This window comes from Lepidochelys kempii, chromosome 1, assembly GCF_965140285.1.
Source record: "Lepidochelys kempii isolate rLepKem1 chromosome 1, rLepKem1.hap1, whole genome shotgun sequence".
Taxonomy (NCBI): domain Eukaryota; kingdom Metazoa; phylum Chordata; order Testudines; family Cheloniidae; genus Lepidochelys; species Lepidochelys kempii.
Genome location: NC_136380.1, coordinates 99,557,053 through 99,580,287, shown reverse-complemented (window position 1 = coordinate 99,580,287; position 23,235 = coordinate 99,557,053). Strand labels below are relative to the sequence as shown.

At 42.5% G+C, this 23,235-nt stretch overlaps 1 protein-coding gene across 6 annotated transcripts in view; it reads right to left on the bottom strand.

The window, feature by feature from the left end:
- FARP1 (FERM, ARH/RhoGEF and pleckstrin domain protein 1) overlaps positions 1-23,235 on the bottom strand; it is a 343,029-nt gene that overhangs the window by 45,648 nt on the left and 274,146 nt on the right. For 4 of the 6 annotated variants that reach the window (XM_073348144.2, XM_073348154.2, XM_073348123.2 and 1 more), the window contains exons 14-16: positions 17,278-17,468; positions 15,689-15,778; positions 13,113-13,246 (exon numbers count right to left, since the gene is read on the bottom strand). In XM_073348144.2, coding sequence (XP_073204245.1) covers positions 13,113-13,246; positions 15,689-15,778; positions 17,278-17,468 — 415 coding nt within the window. The remainder of the gene's footprint in view (positions 1-13,112; positions 13,247-15,688; positions 15,779-17,277; positions 17,469-23,235) is intronic. The other 2 variants (XM_073348134.2, XM_073348112.2) reach the window with 1 other exon arrangement.

The following is a 23,235-nucleotide window of genomic DNA, read 5'->3' as shown; positions in this document are numbered from 1 at the left end:
CAAAGAGTGACAGACTAAACACAGACCCACCAATCTGTGGATACAAGAAGCACTGAGCAGACGCCTCAGAGCTCAACACACCTTAAATCCATCCACACAGTGCACAATGGGGTCCTGGGCCATGACTGAGGCTTCAAGGCACGCCAGTAATACATAAAATAATTATAACAATAAATGAAACATCTTAGAGAATGTTTCCTGTGTTTGTCTGATCTCAGGGAAATGAGTTTTGGGTGCTGCTCCAGTCTGGAGAAAAGTCTGATGGAAACAGCTACGGGGTCAACAGGATAAACAAATTACTCTGGAGGGAAATGCGCTCAGGAAGAAGTGTGTACAAAGTGAAAGATTTCTCCATGGTAAACCTTTCTCCCCTCCACCCAAAGAAACAATGCAGAGAGAATAAAAATAACCCCTTGTGCTGTCTTATTTCTTTCACAGCATGAGAGACAGAAACAGACAATAGAGTCCTCCCTGTGCTGTGCTCTGAATATCTCATCGTTTGCTGAGCGAAAAAGAGGCTCATTTGTTGTGTGTCAGTAGCAAAATAGTTCTGTTTGCTCTTTGTTTTCACGGATCACTGTTTGAACACGGAATTGATCTGCCAATGACAGGATATAGAGTTCTCAACTCAGGGCCTGGGTATTAAGAGTCTTCATCAGGAGGTGAATTCTGACTCTTTTAATTCTATATAATAGGCAGTAGCTGGTACCCCATATACACCCGGTGCTGTAAGACAAAGACTGTACTGCGGGCAGGACGGAGGCCTATAATAAAAGGTGATATATTTATTGGAGATATAATATAAAGCAGGCAAAACTCCCACCATGGGAGGGATTCTCCCATCTACTGCGGCCCTTGTACAACTGCTGTAGTAGCAAAAAAGAGCTCAAAGAACCCTGCAGCTGGCCAGGGGACAATTCAAAAAAATATTAATTGTGTGGTTAACATTATATTACTCTAGCCAATGACCATGTGATCCCCTTTACTCATTCTGCACCTCTTCCTCTTCCCTTTGTTTTGTCCGTCTTTGGCTCTCAGCTTTTCAGCTCTGGGTATTTTCTGTGCCTCTGGGCAGCACCCAGCATGTTCTAGGCACTAGCAGAAAATAATGGGAATAACCTGGTGCCATGAGTACTATAATTATGGCATAATCTGTAAGGGTGTTCATGACAGCCATAAGGAGCAACTAGCATAGGGTCTGTCTTTTCCCGGTTGGTCTTTTCCCTCTTTTCCCCCTGTGAACATTTTGGCTCCATTCAATTAGGCTGAGATTTGCAAAGATGCCTGTGGGATTTGGATGCCTTCCAATTATCATAGGGAGCCGAGCATCCAAATTCTGCAAGTAGCTTTGAACATCTCAGCCTTAAAGACCAGATGTTCAATGAAGAACCTGGACAAGGAATCTGAATTTCCAGAAACATCCTCCAAACATTCAGCCCTTAAGTGACTTACTTAAGGTACACTTATTCTGGGGAATGATATATGTGCACAGCATGTGGAGAAATGAGGTCTCCAAACACAGCAAGATCAACCTCCCATCTCACCAGACACAACATTTTTAATAAAGAGAAGACCATGTGTATCCAGACAGATTCTACTGGTTCTGGCTGTTCAGTTACTATGTGTAGCAGCTTGATGGTCACAAGAAACTTCACCAGCAGGAACATAAGGAAGGAAATTTATGCAGCATTCTTCTACTTCTTTCACATCAGAAAATATTCTTAAATTTCATTCTGAACAACACTGAGTACTGTGTCATTGTGAAGATTTTAAGACTGGAGGAGGAGACTGGCTTATTTCTATTGATAAGCAATTCAATTTTTAACATTATATTATATGATGCTAAAAACAACCAGTTTGCTCTATATACAGAGACTCTGAAAGCAGCTATTTTGGGTCTTTGAACAGAGCTCCTCTATTTTTCCTCAACCCACACTACTTCAGAGACAGAGTATGTTCTGTAGCAAGAACATACTGTCTCAAACTGCCAGGGAATACTCTTATAGGAAATGGAAATTTGATGATGGAAATTTGATGATGAAAATAAATCAGGAATAATATTAACACACATTCCCTAAAAGGCAACTTAAAATTCAGTCACAGCTCTGGGAAAAAGTAAAAACTATTTCCCCATGCTAATTTTCCCCCTACTGTTACTCACACCTTCTTGTCAACTGTTTGAAATCAGGGCCATTCTGATTATCACGACAAAAGTTTTTTTTCTCCTGCTGATAATAGCCCACCTTAATTGATAGTTTAATTACAATTGGTATGGCAACATGCATTTTTTCCATGTTCTCTGTGTATATATATCTCCCTATTGTATTTTCCACTGCATGCATCTGATTCAGTGGGTTTTAGCCCAAATAAATTTGTTAGTCTCTAAGGTGCCACAAGTACTCCTAGTTTTTTATTTTTGCTGATACAGACTAACACGGCTACCACTCTGAAACCAATTAGCATTGTGTTAGTGACCTTGCTTGCAATAAAGTCACCCAAGACTGACCTAAAAAATATTATGGGCTTGGGGATAATACCTCCACCTGGTCTAGTTAGCTTCCCAGAAAACCATAAATGAAGACTAGCAAGACCTGCCTCTATATAAGCTCTCAGCTGATTCCTTATTCAAGTGTCGTATTTCATAAAGGTTCCCAGTCAAAACTATGCCTTCTAAACAGAACACAAAAACCCCAGCAGACTAAAAACATAGATTAGATAAAAACAAAACAATTTGGAAACATGATGACAAAGAGCCTGCTCATGCTGTTAGACCAAAGGCTGTCTCATGACTCCTCTCGTCAACCCCTCCTCTTCCTTAACCTCTATTGCAGTTATTCTCCCAAGGCAAGACAGATTACACAGTACATCTTTCAGAGGACAACAATGCCACCACTAAATCAGCCAGACACACCCCACCAACAACTGCCATGGTTTAAGAGGTGCAAGCCAAGCCCTAGTCAGCCCTGTGAGTGAGAAACCTGGACCAGATTGAATATACAGCTGGTCCATTCCATACAAACAAGATCTTAGAGTGCATAAAAGAAGAAGATAGAAAGTAAAACTGAAAATATTACCATGCTTTTACAGTGACCTGGCTCGGCTCTGCTAATGTTGAGGCAAGACAGAGGCAAACCAAGACAAAACGGAGAATTTTAAATTTTTAGAACTTTATAAGGGAAACCCCAAAAATTGTACCAGAAGCATAAATAATATACAACTTTACCAAGTACTTACCTTTATAATAATAAACTATAGGTTACCAACACATTAACCTTTGTGAGTTTGTACACACTACTCTTCCTCACTCTGTGCAGTTAATACCAAAGGCATTGTTATTAACAAGAACAAAAGAGATTACTCAAACACTCTGTGTCACTTGAGAGAAAAAACAACTTTTCCTCTCTTTGGCTGTAAGTCCAGCTCCATTCCTGCTGTCCTGTTCTTTGATGTTCTTTGGTTTGAAGTGCTCATTGTATTCAATGGCCTTGTGGCTGTGCCTCTTTTCCCCAAGTTTATCTGCAAGTGGGGTTTCTTCAGTTCATGAGCCCTCACTTGTCCATTACGCACCTTTGAACTGTATTCCCTCAACAGATGTTCAGACAGTCATTCTGTCTGGTCATTTACATCATGTCCTTTGTGGGTGGGCTTTGCGTTCACTGTTTTCAGGATCTGTTTTCATCTAACACAGCTGTTTGATCAATACACTTTTTCAGCAATTATATTTCCTTTCAGTTTTTTTCCTTTGGTACTCTCTGTCCAGTATGTCTGTGGATTTTATTCCCTCTACTAATACTGACTGTTCGCATACCCACGTCTGTTTTCTTCCTGCTTCTCCTGACCTGAAACTTCCTATTTTCCTTCTTTCCCCCTTCGCATTTCCCAGTGCCCTACTTTTAGTCTCCTGTTGGTCTATTTTATCCCCTCATCTCCAGGTCATCTGCTAGCTCCGCATCCTTCCCTCTTTCTCTCACAGCTTTTCCCGCTGTCCCCTTCGGGCGGTTTGCAAGCCCCCACCCCAGCTCAAACTGCCCTCTCCTGAGCTCTCTCTCTCTATGCTGCAGCAGGGGCTAGTCCCAGAGCAGGGTTACTATACTATTACCTAATATAATCTAATGGATGAGAAGGCTTGATCCTCCATTTTGTGCGAGTGGGGATGTGGGTGTAATAGGATAGCAGTTGTAACTCTCTGATGCTGAGCCACTCGGTTCTCCAGCAGAGGCTAACTTACTCCTGTGGAGGACTGGACATGGCAGAGCCTCCTCACCTTCCCAGCAACACTTTTGCCCTTATGCTGTTGGGGGGGGGGGGGGAAAGCAGCAGCAACTACACTGCTACCACCAACTTTATACCAGCATTTTCTATCTCTGGCTGCTCCAAGGCCACGGGGCCTCTTGTGATAACTGAATGAAGCTAAATTTGCACAAGCCGCTCTTAGGCCGAGGTAAGATTGCCCATGCAGTGGGGCGGCACTGTTGTCACTAGACCCATTTTGAAACAGACTTAGTTAAATCAGTACAATTTCTGTACACAGACAATCCTTAAGCAAAACCATTTTAAGCAAGGGTTAAAGGGTAAAGAAACCTTTACATTAAGGTTTAATAAGACTGATTTTTAAATCGATTTAGTCAAACCAGTGCAATTATTTAAGACAAAGAGTGACCTTTTCAAAAGTGCCTAGCTGCCTTAGTAGCATATGTCCTATTTTCAAAAGTGATTTAGGCACTTTGGAACCAAGTCTCTCTGAAAGTCACTGGGACTTTGAGTTAGGCATTTCGGGCTAGATCCACAAAGAGATTTAGGTGCCTAACTCTTCCTTAGGCACCTAAATCCAAAATTTAGATCCTCAAAACTCACCTAACCCTATAGGCACCTAAATGTCTGCTGATAAAGTCCCATGATGCCTAAATTTCTGCCACTAGGCACGCACACTCCCACCTACGTCCTGACACCAGGGTGTCTAGCTCATGCCTAAACTCTGTTGGGATCCTCAAATTAGGTGTTGCCCTGCCTCTTTCACCTACCGGATCAGGCCTCACACAAAATTGTGTTGGTGGTGGTGGCTGAAGCTGTTCCACTTTATGTAAATATACAGAGACCGTGAGAAGGACTCGATAGCCCAGTGGTTAGGGCACTCCCTGGGAGTTCAAGTGCCTGTTTCAATGACTGTTTAATTACTTACATACAACGGACCATCTTCCTCACAAGAGAGTTTGAAAGAGGCGCCCCCCCCCCATCTTGCTTTGGGCACTTGTCTACAGCGAGGGAGTCACAAGTTCCAGTCCCAGCTCCACAGATGGGGGAACTAATCCCAACTGTTCCACACACTGGGTGAATGCTCTAACTAGCTACTGGGCCAAGGGTTACGGGGGGCACTGCCGCCATTTTTTTTGAGCAAGGATTTAGGGGCCCTGACTTCAGGAGCAGGTTCACAGCTGAGAATCTAAAGTGGAGATAGGCACCTCCCTCTGGCCCAGCCTTAGGCACCTAAATCCCTTTTAGGGTCTAAGACCCCCCACCTTCTCCTCAGCATTTCCTACTGGTTAGCTTGGCAGCTTCCTGCTCAGCTTGTTGGCTTTTCTGGATCCCATTATTAGGCAGTTAACTCTCTCCATGCATTGTATGGGGAGCCTGGGAATCTAACTTGGGGTTGTGGATTCTACTGGGCAGCAGGGTGCCTAAACATAGGTGTTGCAACAGAGTTTTAGTCCCCTTTGTGTACTTAGCCCACAGGAACCTAAGTCCCAGAGACTTTTGATGAGACTTATGCTCCAAAGTTCATAACCATTTTTTATGGTTTTGCTCTGGAAAATTTTACCCACAGCCTGTTGTGATGCTATATTTGCCACAGCAAAGAGAACTGCAATCTGCATTACAACGTACTGGGTCTGTTTCAGACACTGCAGAAAAGCCATCTCCATTTCAGTGGCGCTGACGGATAATGTGAAGATCAGGAAGACTTGTGCGTGCTCTATTTTTTTGAGAGGAAACGTATTGTAACTTGGGGACTTTCATCCGTCACATACAAGTAGGAGAAGAGCCAGCTGAATTTAGTTAGTAGTCTCATATTTGAAAGTAAGATTGGTTTTCCTTTGCGGTTTATGTAAAATATTAAATTGACTATTCATTCTGGTCACAGTACGCCCTCTCAAGCAAGAGATTGGGACATTTAGCTCATCTTCTCATGCCTCTCCCAGTGTTTTGTATAAGTAGTTTCAAAATTAGCTTTCATAAGTTCTGACAGTGGAGGGTTGGTGCAATCCATAAATATGCACCTTTCCCTTGTTAGCTTACAGACTTGTATAAAATGTAGACGATGACTGCAGAGGACAACAAGAAAAACATAAAAATGGCTATACTGGGTCAGACTAATTAATGGTCCATCTAGCCCAATATCCCCTCTTCCAACAGTGGCTGGTGCTAGATGCTACAGAGGAAGTGAACAGAACAGGGCAATTTATCAAGTGGTCCATTTTCTGTCATCCAGTCCCAGTTTCTAGCAGTCAGAGGATTAGGGATACCCAGAGCATTGGTTGTACCCCTGACCATCTTCACTATTAGCCACTGATGGACCTATCCTCCATGAAATTATCTAAGCCTAGGTCTACACTACCCGCCGGATCAGTGGGTAGCGATTGGCATATTGGGGGTAAATTTACCACGTCTAGTCTAGATGAGATAAATCGATCCCCAAGCGCTCTCCCGTTGACTCCGGAACTCCAGAGCCGTGAGAGATGCAAGCAGAGTCGACAGGGGGTGGCAGCAGTTGACTCACTGCTGTGAAGACGCCACAGTAAGTCCATCTAGGTACGTCGACTTCAGCTACGCTATTCTCTAAATATATATAGCTAAAGTTGCGTACCTCACATCGACTCCCCACCGCCCGCCCCCGTAGTGTAGACCAGGGCTAATTCTTTTTTTAATCCAGTTGTACTATCAGCCTTCACAACATCCTATGGCAATGAGTTCCACAGGCTGACTGTGCATTCTGTTAGGATACTGGCAGCTGAATGAGCAAGAGTAATTATTTCTGCATTTAGGGTTTAATGCCACACAAATACTTTACAGACATCCTAAATCTTGTAGCCTTCCGGACTTGACACACATACTAGAGAGAAATAGCTTTAGATACTTTTAATAAAAACAGGAAGACTAATCTTTTCACAGAGAAGCTAGAAATTTGGCTTCCAGTTCTAACGCACTTTAGAGTCTGCAGTTTGTTCTCTCAGTACTATCAGATGTGGCTCAGAAATGTATTCTCAGTAGTTAGCAAAAACCTCTCAGAGTTCAGCATCTAGAGGGCGGGTTCACATGAGGCACTGAGAAGGAAATAGAAGATGACAGGAGTTGAAAAAATTACTCGAGATCCACTAGCTAGCATGAGCACTAAACTTACTAGAGCTGGAGAATTGTCGAAACAGTGTCAGTATCAGACTTTGTGGATCTCAGCAGGGTTCAGATGGCCCTTCCTCATTCTAAGGTAAATTGAATACTATGTGAGACCTTAAAAATTGGAAATTGCTCCACTGGCTGGGGATTGATGGGATGCATTAAAGACCCTACATGAAATTTAAAGATATCAGCAAATCCTTTCCCAAACAATTCTAAGAGAAACTCTACAACCTCATCCCCCATGAACTCACCCCAGGAACCTTCTACATGCTTCCCAAGGTACACAAACAAGGGAACCCAGGCAGACCATCATAGCTGGCCTCAGCACTCTTACGGAAGGAATATTGGGACTCCTAGAAACCCTCCTCAAACCTCTCGCCACACAAAGGGTCAGCTTCCTGCAGGACACAAGTGACTACCTCCACAAACTCTGCAACATTAACAGCCTCCTTCAGAACACCATTCTGCTGCCATAGATGTCACCTCCCTGTACACGAACATCCCTCACAATCACAGCCCACCTCAAATATCCACAAAACAATGGACAACACTCAGAATTCCTCCCCAAACACATGGCCAAAATCATTCATTTCATGCTCACCCATAACAATTTTACATTCAACAACACACACTTTGTCCAAACCATGGGCACAGCTATGGCCACCAGGATGGCTCCCAGTATTCCAGCCTCTTCTGGGCCACCTTGAGGAAGAAATTCTGACAAAATGCACCACAAAACCAATAATATACCTGAGATACGTCGATAATATTTTCATCCTCTGGACTGACGACCTAAACTCCCTCACAGATTTCCACCACAAGTTCAGCAACCACCACCTATTAAACGCTCTCTAAAACACCCACACTAGCATCACCTTCCTGGATACCATGATCAGCTTCAATAAAGGAACTCTACAGACAACTATATACAAGAAACCCACAGATCACCACACTTACCTTCACAGATCTAGTAACCACCCCAAACACCTGAAGAAATCAGTTATGTACACCCAGGCACTCAGATACCACAGAATATACTCTGAGGAGCAAGTCCTGGATATACACCTTAGCACACTTAAAGCCGCCTTCACCAGCAAGGACACTCCACCAGAGAAGCATAATGCATCATGGAACAGGCCACCCAAATACCTTGAGAGAACCTGCTTTAATACGGAAATAAAACCTTCTCCGACCATATACCCCTAGTTGTCACCTGCTACCCGGCACTGGAACCCATATGGGGTATCATTAAACAATTACAAACCCATACTCGACAGGGACCACATCCTGAAAGAAATAAATCCTGAACTCCCTCTTCTGGCCTTCAAACAACACCCCCAACCTCATCATCAGAAGCAAGCTCCCCACAGAGCAGGATCCACCAATTCAAAGCAGTACCAGACTTATATACACGTCTCCGCTGCTACAGTGATCAATCCCTCCTCCTCCCCCACACATCTTTCAACATCCATGGGTCCTAAAGATTACTATCACAACGTGTGGTGAACCTTATCCAGTGCACTAAATGCCCCAACAACTATTATGTGGGTGAAACCAGACAATCACTGTGCACTCAAATGAACTCACACAGGAAAGTGATAAAATACTACTGTGTTAACTACTTATGTTAAACAATCTGTTTCCCCTTATATTTAGCTGTGACACATTTCCCAGACCTGAAGAAGAGCTCTGTGTAAGCTTGAAAGCTTGTCTCTTCGAACAACAGAAATCTGTCCAATAAAAGATATGATCTCACCCACCTTGTCTCTCCCACATCCGGGCACCCACACAGCTGCAACAACCCAGTATATTTTAAAAAGGTTCACAGTTAGGGCCTCTTTGAGCCAAACCATAATAGTTTTGGGGCTCTCTCTTTGTAAATCAAAAATCCAGGCAGATATAGCAACCATTTCAACTGATGGTTTACAACCCTTCATATCACTATGGCAATGCATCAGCTTGTCTGGGCAAAAGAGCTTCCAAAACACAAGAACATTTCCAAAGACAAACAAAAAATATCTCTAAGTAGAGCTAATTACATTTATCTCCGAGTTTAAAAAGCCCAAGATCCTATACTATATGTAACAGCCAAGTAGCTAGCTCTGTTTCAAAGCAATAAAAAGAGAACAGCATTGAAAAAACTAAATTCTGGTCCTCACATAAAATTCACACAGAGAAGTCCGTATCAATGGAGGGAGCTAGCTGTGCTTTAAAATGAAGTATGTAATTCCAACACCACACTCTACATCTTTACTCCTTCAGCCCAATGTAGGTCCTCTCTCCAGACTAGTATTCAGATGACAATGGGGAACAAAAACTGCCAACATCCTTTCATAGAATCATAGAATATCAGGGTTCAAAGGGACCTCAGGAGATCATCTAGTCCAACCCCCTGCTCAAAGAAGGACCAATCCCCAATTTTTGCCCCAGATCCCTAAATGGCCCCCTCAAGGATTGAACTCACAACCCTGGGTTTAGCAGGCCAATGCTCAAACCACTGAGCTATCCCTCCCCCCATTTCATTCATTCCCCATCACACTGGTGAGCTGTGAAACACAAAAAGCACCACAACGAAATATAAAATCCCATATTGATCCCACAAACAGTTCTAGAAACTCCATGTAGTGCAGACCTTTTTATTCAAAGACCCTCTTTTCCTGTAACAAAGCCCTTGGAGAATGAAGCTTGTTCATGTCTCATGCCTCAGTGAAACTGTTCCACCATTCCTACATATTATTAGAGACAGAAATTAAAGAAGTTGACATAGGCCTAGACTAGAAAATTAGTTTGCTATAACTACATTATTCAGGGGTGTGAAAAATCCACACCCGCTGAGTGATGCAGTTAAACCAACCTGCCTCCTGGTGTAGACAGAGCTATGTAGATGGGAGAATTTGCCTGTTGACCTAGCTACTGCCTCTCAGGGAGGTAGAGTACCTACAGTGATGGGAGAGCTATCAAGTCCATAGAGGAGAAACTGCAGCAACTGTCTGTCTCGATTCAGGGGTTAGGTGTGTACATGGAAGTAAAAAGACAAGGCTACATTCAGGTGAGGAAAATTTTGCTGAGCTTCATGCTATCTTCAGAAGAAAATATAGTAAGTGTAGGCTGACAAAACTCTTAACACCTGCAGGGGTGACTGCAGAATGAATAACTAAGGCCAACATTTTCAAAAGTGCCCTTTGATTTTAGGTACCCCCATTTTTGGATATCTACCTGGAGCCATTAGCGGTAGAATCATAGAATATCAGGGTTGGAAGAGACCTCAGGAGGTCATCTAGTCCAAACCCCTGCTCAAAGCAGGACCAATCCCCAATTTTTGCCCCAGATCCCAAATGGCCCCCTCAAGGATTGAACTCACAACCCTGGGTTTAGCAGGCCAATGCTCAAACCACTGAGCTATCCCTCCCCCGTGCCCCAGATCTCACAGCTCCCATTAATTCCATTGTGAATGCTCAGCACTTCTGAAAAGTAGGTCCAAGGTGTCTCAAACTACAATCTTTCCTCCCAGAACACAACCAGTGAGCAGATCAAAACCACAACCATGACATTATTAGAAGCCATCCAAGCTAGCTGGCCTAAACCACACTCTTGAAAAACTGGCTTTCCTTACCATTGTCTTTTGCCAACACCCTACTTCTCTGCCTCGTACCCACCAAAGTCTTGTGTCATTTTGTTGTAAACTCTGTGGGTCACGTCTTAATTGCCCGTAACATCCCTTTTACATCTATGGCATTGTGCGAACACAGAAATGCCTCTCCTCTGGCTGGCATGTAATAGAGCTTCTCTGTCCTTTTGCAGGTAGGAGCACAGATGGCAGGGGTGGCTTCATTAATGCGGAGAGCTATTCTGCTGGGTCCAGATGCATACAGGATGTCTAAACGTTTGTGCTAGGAGTCCTGGATCTCCTCGAGAGAGGAATCTGAAGCTATCCAGTCCCCCTGGAACTGCCTAAAGTAATCAGGGGGAAGAAGGGGGAGAGGGAGAGTGGAAGGTAGGGATGGAGGAGAGTTAGGAGTCACTGCTTCATCCGGGCAGGACAACTGGAGTCTTGCTGGTTCCAGCAGAACCACTGGATCTGGAGAGTAATGTTCCTCCTCCTCCTCTGGCAGATCCAGGGGCAGATCTGAGCATCCCCTTAGAGGGGAGACAAGTGGTGACTCCCTGGCATATCAGATCAACTCTGCACGAGAGCACAGGTCCCAAGACCCCCAATACAGCCAGAAGGAAGGATTATAGGTGGTTGTGGGGGCCCTCACAGCATGGGGTACCAGCACCTCCAAGACAGATGATGTGGAGGTTGATCCCAAAGCGGTGCAGGTCTCCTGGTGGACATGTAGGGTAGGGGAAGAAAGGTTCATCAGGTGGTTCAGACTCTCTCAACGGAGAGAAGCCTGATTCTGGTCCCAGTGGGGGTGCCATCGGTGGGGAGATGTATTCTGAGTATGGGACGGGTGATAAACTCCTTCCAGTGGTGAGTTCCTCTGAGGTGATATCTCTCTGGGGACAGAGAGGCCCGAGGGAGGAAGGGATTCCAGATCCAGCTGTGGTCCCCTTGCCCCTGTTGCCATGCCCCCCCTTGTCGCTCCCACCCCCGGAGCGGAGGGGGAGGGGAAGCACAGACAGGTAGGGAGAGGCACGACTCTCAAAAGTTTGGGGACTGCTGTCCTAGATCTATACATTTACATTTAGCCATATTAAAACACATATTGTTTGCCTGTGTCCCGCTTACAAAGCAATCCAGATTGCTCTGTATCAGTGTCGTGTTCACTTCATTAATTTACCACTCCCCCATTTTGTGCGTCATCTTACAACTTTATTAGTGAGGATTTTATGTTCTCTTCCAGGTCATTTATAAAAATGTTAAATAGCATAGAGCCAAGAACTAATCCCTGCAGGACCTCATTGGAAACATACCCACTCAACGAGGATTCCATTTACAATTATATTTTAAGACTTATCAGTTAGCCAGTTTTTAATCCATTTAATGTGTGTGATATTAATTTTATACTTTCTAGCTTTTTAATCAAAACGTGTGCCACATCAAATCAAATACCTTATAGCATTGATGTAAAGATTTCTATTACTGTTATCAACTAAACTTGGAATCTCATTTAAAAAAAAGATACCAAGTTAGTTTGACACAATCTATTTTACATAAACTCATGTTGACTGGTATTAATTACATTACCCTCCTTTAATTCCTTATGAACTGAGTCCCACATCAGCTGTTCCATTATCTTGCCCAGAATCAGTCAGACTGACAGGCCTATAATTCCCACATCATCCTGTTTACCCTTTTTAAATATTGGCACAGCATTAGCCTTCTTCCAGGCTTCTGGATCTTGCCCGGTGTTCTAAGATTTATTGAAAATCCACATCAGTTGTCCAGAGAACACCTACACCAACTCTTTTAAAACTCTTGGATGCAAGTTCTCTGGATTTGCTGATGTAAAAGTGTATACATTTAGTAGCTGGTATTTGACATCCTCCAGAGTTACTATAGGAATAGAAAAGTATCTCACCTGATAGGAAACTACTAGTTTGTCTCATCAATTGAATTAACACAAAGCAGATTTTCTTTACACATTCTATTAAGAGCCAACATTTGTGATCCACCCAAATGAATCATGACAGTCAACCCATATGGATCAAAAATTTACCAAAGTGGAATGTGGAAATACTTAACTGTGAGATGTAATAGTAATGAATAACATTCTTACCACAGAGCAAGTCTCTGCTCAATTTCCTTCAGAAAACTGGTGTGAAATTTGTGCAAAGGTTCAAAGTTGGAGAAGAGGAGATTCTTCAGCGTTTCTGGCATATAGTCATCTTTACTCACTGTGCTCTGAAACCACTGGAAGGAAAGAACAAAGTGATAAAGGGGAAGGCTGGGGGCAGGGCCTGTCATTTACTCTATCTTTGTGCAGTTACCTACAACCCTGGCTGGCCTCTAAACTACAGTATGGCTCAGATTTAGGACAACATTTAAGAAAATACTTAAATCCCATTGAAGTTGATGAGACTTAAGCACATGCTTCTGAATTGGGCCCTATAAATGTAGCAACATCAGTAGTGAAAGGAGTTATTTATTTTCTTACAGTTAATCTACTAATTCAAGAGATATACAGAATAAATTTACTGCAGTAATACTGGATCTGAGGTCACAATTCGACTTCCTTTATATATTTGTCTTGAAATGTGATGTCCCAAGATAAATACAGAAAAGTAACCTGCATTGCAGAATTAATTTAGCAGGTAATTCAGCTACTGTAGATTCATTTACTTCATTGTACTGAAGTGGGAAACTTAATTCCAACCACTTAAACTAATTATTAAAATGTGAAAGTAGCTACTGCAAGTGGCTCTCATAACCGGGTTCACTGATTTTTAAAATTTGGCCTCTGACTTTGAAGGTTCGACTGTAGTCTGATTTTCTGGGGTTCTGATTACTTATCGGTCCAAAGTCAATGGAAGCCAAATCCAGCTCAGCACCTCTGATGTTCAGGCCCTAGATCAGAGATGGGCAAACTCCAGCCCGCGGGACCCTCCTGCCAGGCCCCTGAGCTCCTGGCCTGGGAGGCTCGCCCCCAGCCCCTCCCCCACTGTCCCCCCTTCTCTGTAGCCTCAGCTCACTGTGGGCGGCCAGGCAGCACAGTTGCAGAGCCACGGCCTGACCCGGTGCTCTGGGTGGCGCGGCTGTAACGCCGCCAGCCACCAGTGCTCCAGGCAGTGTGGTAAGGGGGCAGGGGAGTTGGGGTGGTGTTGGTCAGGGGCAGGGGTGTGGATAGGGGTCGGGGAGGTCAGAGGGCGGGGAACAGGGGGGCAGTCAGGAAGAAGGGGGGGTTGGATGAGGCAGGGGTTCTGGGGGTAGTCAGGGGACAGGGAGAAGGGGGGGTTGGATGGGGCAGGGAACCCGGGGGGCAAGCCAGGAATGAGACGGGGGGTTGGATGGGGCAGCAGGGGGCAGTCAGAGGACAGGGAATGGTGGATGGGGTTCGAGTCCTGGGGGGGCCGCCAGGAGACGGGGAGTTGGATGCAGCAGGAGTCCCGGGGGAGCCGTCAGGGGGGTCAGATAAGACACAGCCTCCCCTAACCAGCCCTCCATATAATTTTGGAAACCCAATGTGGCCCTCAGGCCAAAAAGTTTGCCCGCCCCTGCTCTAGATAGATGAAGGTGGTCACTCAAAGGTCTAACTCAAAGTTAGAGACCACTTTTTAAAATCTGGCCCTGTACATATAACCGTACATTGCAAATGTAGCATGGATAGTACTTGAAAACCCTTTGATTTCACAGGGGTGTGGCACAATAAATACTTGATCCTGTACTGAGATACATGGAAGGGAATTGTTGTGTGCCTTGCAAAAGTGGAAGTCCAGAAGTTCAAGATCTATGCTGGTACAAGCAGAAGTATAAGTAGGTCAGGATCAAGCCCTGCCGTTTAAATTTATAATGGGATCTTAGATCCACTGGGGTTAATTCTGCTTTGCCCCATTACCCCTTTGTCCTGTGATGGTAAAGTGGCTGTCAGTGTAGCAATGTAAGAGGGGTTCCATGGAAGGCATAAAGCTGGCCTACCCTGCTTGATGATCCCAGTACCTACTGTGCTTTAGCTATTTTTGATAGACCTTCAGTGGCTCCTAGGGGCCTGTTGCAACTGGCTGTAAATTAGAACAGCCTTGAAAACTGTACCAGTTTAAACTGGCCCAGGTCCACAATACAGGCCCAGGTCCACACTCTGTTCCGGTACTGCACACAGTTCAGGTAGGACAGATAATTGGTGCCACTGTACATTAAAGGCTTTTTTTTCTTTTCTTTTTTTTTTTTTTTACAGTCCCCCTATAGGTCCATAAAGAACATTATTTAAGGGCAAGCCTTGCTTGCCCTATTCATGAAAAACTCACAATGAAATTAATGTTAAAACTTTTCTTAGACTGAACAGGAGGCAATAAAACCAGTTAAAAAAATAAATACAACTTTCTTGGTGAGCTACAACTGTTTCAGGGGACTCCATTACAAATATTATCTGTGAACTTCCAATTAAAGCCACAGGGTCCGAGCATGTTTTCAGTTTCTAGAAAGTTGTCACTGTACATGTTACAGACAAACCCTACTGTAAATGTCTACCCTCTGCTTTTTTTGTAAATCTGAAATTCTGTCCTCACTGGAACTTGTGCCTGGCATAGGGGATAGAAAATAAGACTATCGTAGAACAGCTAAGGGATAAATGGGGCAGATAAAATACCACAGCTGACTCCAGCAGCATATATTTCATGAGTAATACTAAAGTAAACATACCGATGTGATGACTTCAAGGTCCTTCAGGTAAGTTCGCTCTGTGGTCGATACTTCTTTAGCAATGAAGTAAGCTTTGTCAGTTGGAAATCTCTGTAAATTGCAAAAAATAAGAAGTTTTGATCTGCTTTAGGGGGCAGAGTCTCCAGTGGAAAAGAGATTCTAGGCAACAATCACTAGGACAATTACAAACTAGCGAGCGTTGCTTGTGCTTATTATGACTGCTTGCTGGAACTTCCCTGTGGAAAATGCCTTAAGAACATCCTTGCAAACAATAGCTGTCTAGGAGTTTGGAAAAGATTTCTTACTGCCATGGTTATTTGCAGTTATTTCTAGTATTCCTCTCAACTTCTTCCACATTCCTGGAACAGGATGTATTTGAAGCTGAGATGACGACTTTTGTAGACAGTTAACAGTTAGAATCAAACATAACAAATACCTTAATGAACAAACAGTGATCTATTCATCATATAATCTGTGTTCACTCTTCAATACACATCTCTTCACATGATAAACATTCACTGCACAATACTCTCCAAAATGCCCAAACTGGTTTTTCCAAAGGGGTGGAGCAGGTAGAGGATCAAAAGGGCTGGGAGAGAAAGGGCAAGATATAGACTTCGAACTTCAGAAAAATCTCTTCCCTATTTCATAAAGGGCAAATCTAGCAGTATCAATCTTACACTAGGGAGACATTTAGGTTAGAGCAGCAGTGACCACCCTTTACAGCTTGAAGATCCAACATCTTCTTTCAAAATGGTCAAGGAGACACAATCGGTACTTTCAGGCAGATTCTCTGCCCTATTCTGCTCCCTTTGTGCTTCTCGGTTGATACAAAGGGAAAGAAAAACATCAACAAATCCCTTGTTAATATGCTTCCCTCTCTCCTGCTGTTGGTGTAGATGACATGTCAGAGGCAGTGATGGACATTGGCTGGCATACACAAAGCTTGGGCTATCCCTAGCTGGCGTACCACTCCAAGGGAACCTTTGCCAGCTAGCATAAGAGAGAGCAGTCACAAGGCTGCTCTAACTGGGGCTGGGCACAGAATCAGGAAGATGTTGATTGGTGTTGGTTCTCAATGTCTCCTCCAGTGCCCTGTGTAGCTGAGTGTAGAAGTAGTCTTTTCCTAGACAATCCCCTAGGCTCAAGTAGGGCCAGCCAAGCCCCTATCTTGCTCTTCCTGAGACTCTCACAGTTCAGTCAGCAATAGAGCCACCCGTTACGCTACCCATGACTAGGGCTCCTAGGTGCTAGGGTAATATGAATCATGACATACCACCACCTTGCAATGCAGCATGCAGCCAGCAGGGGAGCTGCTATGCAGCTGCAGCAAGGAAGAAACAGCAACTGCTCAGAACTGCTCCTGGCTAAAACCAGAGGTGCTCCTATAGCTGTAGGAGAAGTGGGGGGTGGAGAACATTGTGGAGGTGATGCCCCCTGTCTCCTCACTGTAATCAAGATCTTTACTTCTCTTGTAACAAATGAAGAGGGGATGGGAGAGTGTCAGGGATCTAGAGATGTCAGCCATATACCACGTTTCAAGCAATCGAAACATCCAGGGGAGAACAGGGTGAAGTCAACCGCAATACCTTTCTCCTGACCTCTTCTTCATCATCAGTCCTGATATACGACGGGTCATTCAGCAATGGGCTGATCAGTGGAGAAGACTGCTTGGCATCAGGGCTCAAGTTTGGAGATAATGACATATTTGCCACCACTGGTGCTCCTTGAGAATTGATTGAGAGCTCTGAAAGGTGAGGGCTACCAGTCAGAGAACCTGCTAAAGAAATGATACAATAAAAATTGTTGTTAGTACGGGGCATCTCCAGACAGCTAAAAATGGTAAGAATCTTAAACCACAGCGTGGAAATTACGCTAAAAGGCACAAGATCCCAGATCCTTAGCTCGTGTAAATGGACGTTACTGTCACTGAAGTCATTGGAGCTGCAACCATTTATATCAGCCGAAGATCTGGCCCCATGCTCACTAAGTTGATGAAACTGGAAGAATTACAGCCATTATAAAACTAAAGATACAGGTACAAATAATTCACTTGCATATGTTAATATTAAACATCAAATTCATGATGAGCTCTTCACCACAGCATCCTACTCTATGAAAGAGAATGTGTAGAACAGATGAATGTTCTCAGTTTTACAATTAGTTTAGAACACAAAGAACATAATAATAAATAAGCCAACTTATGACTCCTGTTTTTCCTCCTACAACATAACTCCAAAATGCAAATGATCTAAAGTACCTCACAGGAAGCTGTAGGAAAGATATTAGAAGAAGTATATCTAGAGGGAGTCTAGGAAAAAACTAGGACTTTCTATGGCAACATTGTACTACTGTCAATCACATCTAAAATGGAGGGAGAAAACTACTATCTTCCCATTTCTACACAGAGCAGAAGTATATATTTTATTATACCTTGTAGGGTCATTCCAAGCTCCTCTGATTGTTTGGGATGGAAATCCTAGCATTACATTTACACAAGAAGGTATTATTTTTAACACACAAAGTACGACAATTTTAGTTGATCACAGCCATAAAGCCCCATTATATTTCATATAGTAAAAAAATTATGAGTTAATTATACTTCTGTAGGTTGAGATATACTAGTATTGAAATTAGTGTTTTGTCTCTTGGAAGGCAACCAGATTACTGACTCTGCAAATGAAACAGCTTGCCAAAAAAACCTCAGCATCTTCCCAATTAAGCTAAAGACTTGCTATGAAAAGTCAAACCTGTTAAAAGCTATGTTAGATCTTCCAAGCCATGAAATGTTTACAGCCCATATTGTTTTGTTTGGGCTTCATACCTTAAAAACTTCAACAGAGAAACTAACAAGCTATCGATTCCCATAGCTACATTGACCAGAATTAAAGTAAATGCAAATGTCTGCATATCCATATATTTAAGGTCAAGGGCTTTTCACCATGAGCACTTTTCTGGAGTATATTATTTAACTATTAGTTCCCCTGTTACTACAACACAACTCAGACACTCCAATGAATAATGGCATCAGTACGTATAATTAGGCCAGTAGGTTGAGTGCAAAACATTTCATGAAAGGCTTCAGGTTTATTGCTACACCATACTTTCTTTTTGCATCCCAGAAGTGTGCATATTCATCTTACTGTACAATGTTATATGTTTAGAGATTTATGACAATTATGTACCCTATTATAAAACAAAGACAAAAGAATATTTGCCTGAAATAAAGTTTTTATATTACTGTAACTAGCAAGAAAGAATTTACCCACAGTTCCACACTAAATCATTGCTCAGTGAAATCTGAAACGCCATAGGTTGTTACACAACTGTCAATTTTATTGACACTAGTACACAACTGTATACAATGTTTTCAAAGGAAATGGAATTGATCATATAGTGAAACAGATTAGTAGTGAGGTTGTAGGTTTAAAGTACTGTACTACACTTTATAAAAGACATAGTGATATCTCTTCTAACGTGAGAAAACAGAGAAATTCTGGCACTGTGCCTGCCACACAACAGTAAATAGATCATTTGCGCCTCTGTGAGAAAGCCTCAGGTGTTCAAACATGATAAAAATTGAACACCACCTCTTGTGAGACATAACTGAGGCCCTAACATTAATAGAGGGACAAATCTATGTCAAACTCAATTTGACTGATGTGGTTTGAACTGTAAAATACCAGATGAAGGAATTAACTTAAAATGCTTCCCAGCTTACAATGTGGGTGCTCATAGCTTGTTAGAAGTATCATTGTTATTAGTTTCCTCATGGAGCACAACATTTAGCAGCTGCTCCATCAGTGAAAGATTTGCAGAAAAAGTACTATTTATTTTAGTCACCATTCCATTTGGTATTTTGCAGAAAAGTAAAATACTACATTCTCATTCACGGAGAATTAAAGGTACATTAATGATGACCAAATTCAAATCCAAACACTACCTCCCACAGACTGGAGCATATTTATGCTAATGGTTTCCCATTTTAGATGTTGAATGATAACTACAAGTTAAAACTAGGCCCAAGGGAGTGGTTATTTCATGAAAGTGGCCCAAACACTAAGTGATGCATTAACAGGTCTTGATTACTACAAATATAGTCTAAACTCAAGAATTATGGACTGGATTTTGCTTTTGTCAAAATAAGTAATTGACTTGCTCTACTGTGAAAAAGCAAACAGGCCAGGAAGAAATGAAAATGAAGGTCTTCCCTACTCAGGTTGTTGGTGCTCTGGGCAGCATACTTCTCAATATTTGCAAGATGAGCTTTTAGAAATTTGTTCTTTGTAAATGAGGGCCTATGTTAAATGCAATTATGCATGTGGGTCCTTCTCTTTATCTTTTCATGGTGGTCAGGTGTAAGTACCCTACATTAGTCTTGGGTCTTCTCTCAGCATCTCCTCTGAACTCTTACCATACAAGGGTAAATCCAGATATACTTTATTCATTGACTACAAAGCAAGTAAACAAGAGCAGAAGAGATAGGACCAACGTTATTTAAATAGTACAAAAATTGCTCATATCACATCCATTGAGGTTCTTTGATTAATGAAAATGTAGTTCTCTCTTCGCCACTTTATATCAATTGTCAGAGATCAGGTGATGCTGGTTTGTATCGCTAAAGCCAAAAGGTTACTATTAATTTTGCCAGTTTGTTCATAATTTGGTGCATTTTTGTTTACTTAGACCGGGCTTGGGCTCATTCATCGCATATATAGAACTATAGGGTCAGTCATCCAAGAGGAGGTGCATTAGGTTAATCAAGAACATTCCTGTGTTATTTAGGGCACACTTAACATTACTAGCAGTCAATAAGGCCCCAGTTCAGTAAAGCATCCCTGTTCTGGGTAGCACTTAAGCATGTATTTAATTGCTGCTCTGGAAAGTGAAGAATTCAGCAAGTGCTTAAATTATTTCTGGAATCCGGGCCTAAGCAAGGTAGTGGCTCAATGTAGGGTTAACCATTCCAGCAACTAATGATAATGCTCGTTTCCTTTCAGAATTTTCATTGTATGTCAGAATAGCCAGTCAATGCCAAGTACATCTGGGTCGCTTTCTTAGTTGCATTGAGCCAGCTTAGTCTGAGATATCTGACAAATGCTGGGGTGGGAGACAGGATTTCAGAATGAAAATAAATATCAACTGAAAGGGAATGTGAATAAGCAATGAGAGGATACTAGGACTTTAAAGTCTCATGAAACATAAGGACAAGGTGGCATAATGAGTTAATACCTTTACACATACCTTAAACAACCCAGGTTAAAATACATCTTCCACACACAAAGCAAAATGAAGCCACTGGTCACAATCAAGAACTTTGTGGATATGCTGCATGACCACTTCAGAACATACGCAACTATCTGTTACTCTCCTCTTAGGAGAGGCCCATTGCTAGTATAGCAGGGGTATGATATGACAGGTCGGAGCTGGACTACATTACAGCTGCAGGAGTGGGAAAGGCTGCATACAGTAGTACTTGGCTACAGTCAGGGCTCTCAGTATCCTTTTCATGAGACCAGGTATAATTAATTAAAAAAAAAACCCTACAAATATTCCTGAGCAGGGACATATGATAAATATTTAGGAACACTCTCCCTCGTGTGAACTTTTAAGGATGAAAGTCTCAGTCCTACTACTAGGGATTATAACTGTGCCTGGTCCGTGTGTGGGCACAATGGCTGGGAGGTGGTGTAGAAGACTTCTGTGCCTGTCTGCCCTTTCATGTCTGCATAACAGCTGCCTACAAATCTGATCCTAGAGATTTAAATCTGTAGCAAGATATTTCACCCTAACCTTGAAAGAACAGTGCAAAGTATTTCAGTCCATGTTAGACAGTTGTGAGAGAGGCAGATGGGATTTAACACATCTTGAAGCCATTCTTCCCCCACCTCCCAAAATTGGCAAACAACAAGCTAATGCCATATAGAGTTCTGTATCGACTTCAGTTACAAATGCAAATGCAACTCTCAGCCACTAAATGTTTTCTGTTTGCGTAGCAGAGAATAGCAGCACTGGACTGGAATCTGGTTTGTGCTCCTCCTCTGTACAATACAGAAGATGTAAAAATATATGATGTAAAGATGTAAAATATGGAAAGACCAGTGGAAATGTTTTCTACTGAAAGGGATTTAAATTCAGAGCATTACTAGATAAACTTTGGAAAAGCTCCAACACTCAGACTCACCCACCCCCTCATAAATAGTGATCAAAGTTACATTATAAGGTTTATACTTTAATTACATAAAATGCATTCCAGTCAGAAAAATGACTGTCACAACACATGTGACAATGTGGGATTCCATATTTATTCTCTCCTATGGCCTGATCTAAAACCCACTGGAGTTTTTCCAGGAGGTGGGGGTGGGGGTGTTTCCTAAATTCTAGGTGTGGATACAACCTGGAAGCTGAAAACCAAGCTGTGTTCTCTCCGTCCCTTACATCATTGCCAGTAATGAAGATTCTCTGATCAGAATTTATCTGACAATGCTGTCACTGCTATAAAGGCAGAATGAAATCCAGCTCACTCTTCCATAGCCGTATTGGCTCTGCACTGCTAACCGTAGTAAAACTCTTTGGTCAGTAAAAAGAAAAGGAGGACTTGTGGCACCTTAGAGACTAACAAATTTATTTGAGCATAAGCTTTCGTGAGCTACAGCTCACTTCATTGTATGCATCCGATGAAGTGAGCTGTAGCTCACGAAAGCTTATGCTCAAATGAATTTGTTAGTCTCTAAGGTGCCACAAGTCCTCCTTTTCTTTTTGCGAATACAGACTAACACGGCTGCTACTCTGAAACTTCGTCAGTAAAATAACAGATAACACGTAGGGAACAGATAGATTAAAATGTATCCGTTTTGCATATTCACTTTTATAACAACAGCAGTGCTTTAAATTGGAATGGCATTAAATATGGCTAAAACTAACTGTTCTAACTGTAGCAGCTAAACAAGTTATGTTACTGCTGGTGAATTATAAAGACTTTGGATGAAGGGCCCATTCTGCTCTCATTAAGACAAATAGCAAAACTCCTATTGACTTCAATGAAAGCAGGATCAACAGCAATATGATTGGCACTTTATTGGGCTTACCTTTCTATTCTGATTAATAGAGCTTTTAAATAAAGTTTCTCACTTGGACACAGTTCCTTAGAATAAAGGTCTTGAGAACGCAGCTATGCATTAATCAGAGGCTCATCTGCAAACAACCCTGAACCTAATAGCAACGAATTTGGAGAAGGACAAAACCAAAAGATTTTAGAAAGAAAAATGATGTCATACATAGCTCATAACCTGCCTTGCTTTGAAAAATGAAGGAGATGGGAAGAAAATTTTGCTTCTATGTAACAGCTGCAAAATGTATGCCCACGGCAGCACTGGTAGTGAATGATTTGGAAGAATAGTGCATCAAATCAAAAAACAAGTTATCTCATATCAGGAGAAAGCTCCAGCCAACAGCTGGACGGAACAGTTAAACCAGTGACAGTTTTACAGCAAGAACCAGTTAGAATGAGTAAAAGCCTTTGGCAGAGGTAACAAAAACAAAAAACA